At 36.7% G+C, this 9,524-nt stretch overlaps 1 protein-coding gene across 1 annotated transcript; it reads right to left on the bottom strand.

The window, feature by feature from the left end:
• Positions 1–1,220: 1,220 nt before the first annotated feature.
• Positions 1,221–7,227, bottom strand: AMER3 (APC membrane recruitment protein 3). Its single transcript, XM_063307794.1, has 2 exons — positions 7,122–7,227; positions 1,221–4,162 (listed from the first exon to the last, which is right to left on the bottom strand). The coding sequence occupies exon 2, from the start codon at positions 4,149–4,151 to the stop codon at positions 1,221–1,223; it is 2,931 nt and encodes a 976-aa protein (XP_063163864.1). The 5' UTR covers positions 4,152–4,162; positions 7,122–7,227.
• Between the last annotated feature and the right edge of the window lie 2,297 nt (positions 7,228–9,524).

Below are 9,524 nucleotides of genomic sequence, written 5' to 3' on the forward strand. Positions count from 1 at the left end.
TGAGGAAGTGAGGCAGGAAGGCAGAGAAAATGCCAGCAAGTGGTATCCAGCACAGCAGAAAGACAGATTGGAACTTCTTTCTTTCTCCGACCTGTTCCCTTTAGCACTTGCCTGGCTGATATGGATATAAGGCATGTTTATATTCAGGTAAGGCATGTTTCTCTTCCACACACCTTATACCTGCCCTGTGGCTTCCAAATGCTTTTTTTACCCTTTATTGCTCCCAGAAAACATTGCCACTGAATTGTGTTGACACCAAATCAGGGCCATATGAAACTGACAACCAAACCTTTGTAGGGGTTGTGTATCTCTGATGTCGTGAGTCATGAGGCAGACCTGACTTGAACTCACATTCTCATTTAGGTCATAATATGAACACATATTATATGTGTCCCTGCATGCATGATTGAATAATTAGTAATTCAAATCACAAATATGAGCAACAACAATTGCATCTTTTCCACAGGTTTTCACAAAAAAGAAATATATATTTTCTGTGAAATAATCAGTAAACATTGAATTATACAGAATGTGCATTTCATTGTAGACATCAATAATGCTTTGCACTAGGGATATTAAAGTGTGGGAAGCCAGAGAGGCTGCACAGTTGAAGAAATATTTATGTAAAGAAAGTTAGGATATCACTTTACCCATGGGAATTTAACCAAAATTCTCTCTTTAAAAGAAATTTCAAAAAGCAATTTAATTTTCATCCTACTAAATGGGAACTGGTTAAAAATGTGAGAACTTGTGTGTGTGTCTGTGTGTGTAAAATACAATCTTAGTTTCAGCATTGTTTACAGAAATATAATTGCATGCATCAAATTACCCCTGATTTATATATTCCACGAATGGGGCAACATAAATAATTTTCACATGAGTAAACAAAACATTACAAATGAATCGATTTTTCTTATATGCCATAAATACCTAATGTGAGGGCAAGAAACACCTAAATTATATATTGCTTGTTTTTGTGAATAAACTTACAAATATGTTTCCTGAGGTCTATTTCTTCATCTCATTTTAATCATAGTAATGACGGGGGGTGTGGGGGGGAAGCTTCAAAATTAGGAGTAAAGAATTACATTACAATTGCATCACAATAATAAAATCCCTCCAAATGTTACCCAAGATTAATGGAAGAGAAATATCCTTGCATTTTTTTTTCCGCAATGCAACTATGATATTACTTCAAGAACTCACCTTATTTCGGCCAGTTACTCCTGGTTTTTCTCCATTATTGCCCTCTCTTTGACATCATCCTTTGAAAGTGAAAGGGAAGCAACCTGTGGTAGTACTTTACAGTGTAATTTTGAACAGCCATAAAAAGGTATGTCAGGTTGTATAATCCCTTGATTGTATGAATGCTTTCCCAATGAACTGTACCTTTTGCAGAAAGATTGTGAAAACCCATTGGCTGAATCTGAGCAAATGGAACTGAAGAATGGTAAAAATGTGGGTCTGCAAATGTCTGACGTTGCAGAAGAGTTCTGAGTATTAATTTCAACTCTGAAATCTTTTATATAGGACAAAGCTTGACTATTCAGCTGAGCATATTCGAACATTAGTTTATTTTTTGCAATTTGGCCCACGCAATCTAAGATTCTTAAGTTTTTCTCATCTTCAGAACAAATGATATTTTCTTTCTGATTCATAAGATATGAAGCCTTGGCATCAATCATTGTCTGAACATTATACTGGTTTGAATGATGGCCAAGAGTATATTTTGGCCTTGGAGTTATGTAACTATGTTCATTTTGCAACTGGGGTTGTTTTTCAAATTGAGTTGCTGCAGCTGTATCATTGCTGACTTCATTTCCAGTCCCTTTATCTTTGAAATGCTTGTTTTCAGAATCATAACTGATCTTTAAAGAAGCAACCTGAGTAACACAGTGTTCTAAAAGCTGCATTATGTTAGTAGTATTCTCCTTTGGAGTCTCACTGATGGGACCTTGGAAATGACAGAGGTTCAAAGGCTCTGTTGGATCCTTACATTCAACCGACCAGGATGGATTCTTTGATTCACTGTCATCTTCAGGCTCTAGAGAATCTGGAGAAGTTGCTGCAGTCATGTAAGAAGAACATGATTCTGCATCATGATTATCCATAACAATATGGCAAACTGAACCTTCGTTTGAGATGTCTAGTGACAGAGATTCAGTGCTAATATCTGTACATTCTTCTGAGAGAGACACCTTTATTTCAGATGAATTTACCAATAGATCATCCCAACTGTCCTCTACTCTCTGTCTGTCACCTGGTATGATGTTGTCTGTAATGAGCTCAGACATGGCATTCACATTTTCTTTTCTTTCTAGTGACTTACATGAATGGACATCATTTTGATCATGTTCAATTCTTTCTATTGAATATGCCTGGATTCCATTTTTGCTATCAATTGAAGATGCAGCTGGATTGCTTTTATTTTCCTTAAAAGCTGGGCTGCACCAAGACACTGGCTCACCATCTTTTGTCATCTGTGCCTGAGGATTGTTAGGAAAGTCTTGGGGGGAAAACAGTCCTGGTTTTTTTCGCAGCCAATTGATAATCCCCATGGTCAGGGAAAGCTCAGTATCACATAGCTTAAGCAAGCATTCTTTGCCCTTCCATGTGCTGTGAAGGAATCCCTGACTGATTATATCAATGGTTGGCTGGGAAGCCATATTTTCTTCTGACCCTACATGAAAGCTGTAAATTGACAAAGGTATCTCAACTGCCTTTTCTGAAATGCTTTCAGACATGCATAAATCATCATCTAGAACTGGACTGATTTGATCTTCATTGGGATCATAGAATAGTTCATACAGAGCATCTCCGCTGTAACTATCTCTTGGAAACTGAGTTGGTGTTCCAGGGGATTGATCCTCCCTTATTTCATCATCTTGCCCAGGAGTAAATGAATCATAATAACCTTCATCACTGGTGGACATAGATTCCTGGTTGTCACTCTTTGGGGTCCCTGTATCTATGGAACTCTCTTTGGAAGAGTCAGGGGAAGAAAGCAAGTCAGTCACTGAGGTTCTGGCCTCGTTCTTTGCTTTTTCCAGCTCACTGCTAGGTATTTTCAGCAACTTCCTATCAAACAGCGTCTTCTGGTGCAATTGCACAGATTTGTTGATGTTGTCCCAAAGTTTTGAAAAATCAGCTGCTTCATTTTGGGCTGGGGAAGCAAGCTGCTCTACTCCACCTTGAAAGGAACCCATGGCAGGGTTCTCTTTTTGGTGAGATTGTCTAAGCAAAATTTCTTTGCTGACCTCCGATTCCATATGAGCAGAACTTTCATCTGCAAAGATTTCTCCACATCCAGTGAGAGAATCAAAGCTTTTCAGGGAAGCGACATCTTCACACAAAGCACTGGAAAGTTCATATGAAGACTCAGACTGAAGCTCACCGTCAGATATGTCTTGTGCCAAGCAGTCAGTAGAAAAGGTTTCACCAGCTTTGAATAAATATTTACCAAACCTTCCTGCCAATTCTGACTTGTAGCCTGGAAATGCCCTTTTTTGCTTTTCTGGCAAAAAGGCAATACTCTCTGGCTTATTTTTTTTTATATGAAAGATATCTCGGAAACCTTTTTTGGACCGTTTCAGGGAAATCCTCTTCCTAGGTATACTTTTGGCAACAGCTGGCACAAAAGGCATTTGGGGTACAAAGTTGCGGTAATCAATCATCTGTTGCGGGCTGTTCAAGAAATGGCTTGAGTTGACCACAGATTCTTTCTTGCCACTAGAATGTTGGGTGTTTCCAAGCCCAGAAAAGCTGGCACTGTTGATGAGTCTCCCTTTACTTCCTTCAGGAGCTACAACTTCCTCTTCAGAATTTTCATTATTGTAGCTGCATTGTTTGATTTTGTCTGTCCCTTCAAGAACACAGTCATGGGTTTTGCTTTTCCTAACAGGCTTGTAGAAAGATTGGGGTAGCAACAGTATACTCTCACTAGAGCCAGTTTTTGTTAATCTGTTGGAAACACTACCATTTTTATCTACAGAAAAGGTTGCTTTTTGGATTTCAATATCAGGCTGGCTCTTCTCTTTTATGTCTGTTTTGATACTATCCTTTTCTCTAGGATTTATGTGCACTAAAGGCAGTTTCTCATGGGTCAGATGCATGCTAGATTTTATGAAAGTTTTTCCTCTTTTGAATTCCATCACAGCTGGCCCTACAATCAGAAACATAGAATAAAACTTAAAGGATATCAACCACAGTACATCTGATGGAGATACAGTAACATTAATTATCTGAGACATTTTATCTACAGTGGGAGCTTCAGACTTATAAAAACAAATCTGTTTATGTAAAGAAGCAAAATACTTAAGCTTCTCAAGTAGAACTAAGTAAAATAAAATACGTCCTTTCCTTTTTCCTCACATCTAAAATGTCAAGTGTTTAGGAACTATATAACTGAAGAACAATTGTTCATACATTAGTTCCAAATCCCATCTAGATATTCATACTGAACTGCTGAATAAGAAACTGGTGTCTCTCCTAACTCTCTTGACTCTGCTGATACATTTACTACGCACTTTAAAAATTGTGACTGCAAGATTACAGTGTTGCTTTGTAGAACAGCCTTAACTTTTTTCTGCAAGATATTTCCATCCGTGCACCATGGCTAGACCAGACAAAAGTTGTCAGGTCACTAAACCCTTAAATGACTCATTTTTAAAAGTTCATACTAACCAACCATTGATGATCCAAAGTCCCTTCTACTCCAGCATGACTTTCTCAAGAACAGATTGCGGCTCTAACTGAAATATGTTCTTGTGAATAGCTCTGTTCTGAGACTAGCTTTTTTTAGAGTGTTAGGCACATGTATAAATGTGCATTGGCTATTATTTATGAATATTCATTTCATTTATGGAAACAGTGACTAATGCACATTTTTCATCTTATAATATGTTAGACTAAAGGTAAAGATTGGATTCAAACTGACTTATGCTTAGATAATTCCCTTTGAAATCAGTAGGACTTTAATTGTGAGTTTGTGATTGTGACTCCAATCATTCCTATTGATTTCAGTGAAACAAATGAATACTTGTGATTGGTATTTATTGTAAGCTTAATACATACTACAATTCAATACAATATTCTCTGTAGCAGCTCCCCTCCTCTGGAATAGCTTGTTCCCTGAAGCATGGATTGGCTCTTCCAGAGGGCCCTTAGAAATTTTATATTTAGTGATGTTACTTTTTACATTTCTATAATTTCTTAGCTTTGCATTCTTAATTTTTTCAATCATCTTACTCTGATTTGTGCTATGAATATGTACACTTTGGATATGTGAATTTTTTTGAATATGTAAACTTTGTAAGATGCCTAGAGTTTACCCATTTCAGACAGTCAGATAAATTATGTAAATAAATAAATAAAATGGCCTTTTGAAAGTTTCATTGCATTTTGGTATTGGTATAAAGGAGACTGTTGATTCTTAATACTTCTATAATTTTACTTTAATTTCTATTTTTATATGTATGGTCATAAAGATAAAAAATGGTCAATTATTTTAATTACCATTAGGCATTAATACCTCATCTAAACCCTTATCTCAAATATTCAATTTAATTAAAAGTTATAAACATTGTATCTTCCATATATATCTTTACATGGAACTTATGGAACAGCTGGTGACCAAATATGTTGAACTAGCTCATGAACACTTCATTTATATATATTTAAATAGTTTCTTTGCTATTTTCATTTATTCCTTCTTGCATTATTTTTGGAACAACAATATTTGCACTTTGCACTATAACTGCATTTAAAGATTATGATTAATTTGGAAACATATTCCAGTACTATCTCTTTAGAATAAAAGCAAAGATGTTTTAAATAACTACTGATCTTCCCACTACTTAAATAAAGTGCTCTAATAATAGCTACTGAGTTCCCATTTTGGGAGGAAAAAAATGGGGAAAACGTGGTACAAAAGAATCATATAAGAAAATAATATAGTGGTGTGTCTGGGTATGTGTGTGCATGTTTACTAAACAAACTTAGGCAATACAACTTCCCACGCATTTAAAAACAAACCTCCTTCAATGAAGCATAAGTTCCTTTTAATTTCATTGGCCCTTTTATCATTTTTGACTCTTTGGTAAAACAGCATTTTCATTTCAAATGCTGTGGGACAGCCCCTGATTTTTCTCACAGACAGATCAAAACATTTGAATCTCCTTTGGATAATTTTCAAGACTAATATATCCATTAAAAATATAATCCAGTTAAGCTTTCATATTTGTATAATATTAATATTTTTAGAAATGAATAAAGATATAAACAACTGTTTAGTTAAATGAATGTGGCTATTTAGTTTGAAAAAAGCCTTTTTTATTACACCTTCAGTTTTCTGTTTGCAAGTTAGCACACATAACAGCAGTACCTATGTTCCTGTTTTCCCCTTTTCTTTTCTTATATGCATAGCACTATTTCTGGATGATCAGCACAATGGATAGTGCCTTGTCTGGTTCCCTGACCAGCCATCTAAAAAACAGTTGCAGTAAATTACTCTTTTGCTGCAATTGTGCAAATGGCCAATTGGAAGGGAATTGTACATTGGAATGTGGGGAGGGATTAATTGGCTTCACATCCAGATGGCTCTTGTGTGAAAATTCTGCACCAATTATTTATAAAGGTCTCTGCTTCTTCTCCCCCATGTCTAAAGCTGAGAGATGTGTTATTCTTGTTTTCCTTCACACCTTATGGAACGCTTGCAAGGCATCCAGCATAATATATCATCCAATCACTAGCTTTTCTCCAGAGGGAAAAGCTTCCCACCCCCCACCCCCAAAAAAACATTTGTTTGCATTTACCTGACAGGAAATCAGCATTTCATTACTGGTTACATCTAGCAGTCTGTTGTACAAGGACACAGAGCACTTATCCTGCCAGATCTCATCACCTTGCTGTTCAGTTTCTACATAAAGAATGTGTGTGTTTGTGTGTGTGTGTGTGTGTGTGTGTGTGTGTATGTATATATTGAAAATATGAAAAAGGAACTGTGGCAAGCAACTAATTAAAAATAATCCTATACACTCTGGCAGTGACAAAGAAAAATAAATACACCACACCCTTGCACCAAAATGTAGCAACCCGCTAAGGCAACAAAAGATCACACTCACCATGTCTTATTGTGCCAGCTGCAGAAATCCTTACTATCACATCCTTTTTACTGAGGCTGTTGTGTCTTTATACAGAAGCTCGTGAAATATATTCAAGACTCGTAAGAGCTGATTTCTTCTCTTTACTGGGATTTGCTCCTCCCTCCCTCCCTCCCTCTTTTTTCCCTCCCTCCCTCTCTCCTCTTCTTCCTTCTTTTAACCAGCTTTTCAGTCTATCCAGGTGTTAGATGTCATTCGCTGCATGGATTTCAAGTTTTCACACATAGCCAATTTTAGAACAGTGAGATTTCTACAATCCATCGGTGTAGCAGCTGATAAATACTGACTGCTATACTAAAATATATTGTTCTCTGAAAATTACACATACACACACACACAAAACACAGAGTACACACTATGTTTGTAAGACTGGTTTTCAAAGACAACAACTAATGAATTGTGTTTTTTCAACATATATCAATAACCTATGTGTGTTAAGGACTATAGCTGGTTGCTAATTATGTCCCTTTTTAAGATGTGATTAAATCTGCTGATTAGGATTTTTTTTAAAAAATGCTAACAAACAGTACATATAGTACAAGAAATCTAATATCAAACATGATATAGACTAAATTGCATGCAACAATCCATAACATTTGGTCATTTTTGTGAATTCTGAAACTTTAAGAGAGGGAGTAGACATACTTTTCCATATTTAAATACCCACATGCATGCTATTTTAACAAGATTCAAATTAATTGTCATTAATCTGAAACAAACTGTTCTAAATAACCTAAAAGTATTATCAAAAATTTAAGGGTATACTTAAAATATGCATAAAACTGTTTCCTGATACATAATCTGCATCTACATAAATGTTGCTCAGTTCATAGGAAGTCAAGTACCTTTAATGCAAGTTTTTATAATAATTCTTTCTAATATTAATTACAGTGATTTTCCAACTTGTATTAGCAAAAGTGTTTTGACTACAGAAGGCATTTATAAATCTAGCTGAGGGCACATTTAAATACAGTGTCTATTGCTCAGAGGCCAGGCCATGTATGAATAGGAAGGATTTACTGAGTTTTGAGGCCAGCACTGAGAAGCTAATCTGTTGGACACAACAACCTAATATTTCTTAATATCAGGAACTCATATAAGATACTTAGCATAAATTAAATGTATGAGCAGGACTATATGGGGGGCAGGGTGTAGAGGAATCCCAACTTGTTTGGTGCTCTGAACCGGAATCAGAATGATAGCCCTAATTCTTGTCTACATTTTGCACCAATTTACTTCAGAAATTGACCTGAGTAAAGCACATTGCAGTGCTCTCCTATGGAGGCAAAATATCTTTCTAATTAAATAGCCAGACTATTGGCAGCAAAATAAAAGAGTGAAAGTATCTCTAAAAATGTACTGAACACAACTGTGAAACAGTAAGATGGCTCTCTATCTACTAAAATGATTGTTCCAAAATAGCTACAGGTCAATTTATAGGGGGAAGATCATGAGGTAATGGAACAAAACCAAGTTGTATCTGTCAGATCCCCCCGATCAAAGGTTTCACAGAAACCCTTATCGGAGCATCTCCCATCATTTCTTTCTCCCATGTTGCCAGATGGGAGGGGGTTTGAAGTTGGAGCGTGGTTTATTATGGCTATGTAGCACATCAAGGACACAGGGTTGAGATATGCCAGGAATACCATCTGGATGGGAGGGGGAGTGACATGGTTTCATGGGAAAGGGGACTAACTAAGGGAATGTAGTTTTAAGTTAGGTTTGAGTGGGAAATCTTAATTCGCAGCTTGCCTTCTGTACTGTTCATTACGCTTCATTAAACAGTTAAAGGAATCCCAGCCTCCTGACTGTGATTGTGTGAATGCTTGAATGATCAGGTGCTGACAGTATCCTTGAAAATAAATTTTTCATTTGAAAACATTTCTGTTCAACAGCCTGAGAGAGGGTTCCCAGCCCCCTCTGTTTTGCAAAATCAGTGGTATTTCCTTGTTCTCTCACAAGTAGTACTAAGGAAAAAAAAGATCCAATAGAGGCTTGGGGCTGGACCATACTGAAGGGGTTGCCTCATCATAGAAAAACTGTTGAAATCCTCTGCATCCATTTTGTAGGTATCCTAACTCATGCTGGCTAACAACACTCACACATCACACAGCTCTTGCACTTGACTACCACATGAACATGACCCAGCAACCTCTTTTTTTCTGCCACATTCAACCCATATCTGAGGCACCTTGCAGATATTCTTCATTGTTCAGTGTTCAAGTAGTGTTTTCCCTCTTAAAGAGGTAACAAGCCACAACACTTTTGCTGTGGATGCCATTTGATGTGCTTCCAGTTTCTTCAAAAGTCCTGTACATGTCAAGTCTTAAAGACTTTGATCAGCCTGAACAGCTGCTGATCACT

Source organism: Candoia aspera, chromosome 6 (assembly GCF_035149785.1).
Source record: "Candoia aspera isolate rCanAsp1 chromosome 6, rCanAsp1.hap2, whole genome shotgun sequence".
Taxonomy (NCBI): Eukaryota; Metazoa; Chordata; class Lepidosauria; order Squamata; family Boidae; genus Candoia; species Candoia aspera.

What these genes read in the sequence shown, in the direction of transcription:
- AMER3 (XM_063307794.1), bottom strand. Translation starts at nt 4,151, where the DNA reads ATGGAATTCAAAAGAGGAAAAACTTTCATAAAATCTAGCATGCATCTG.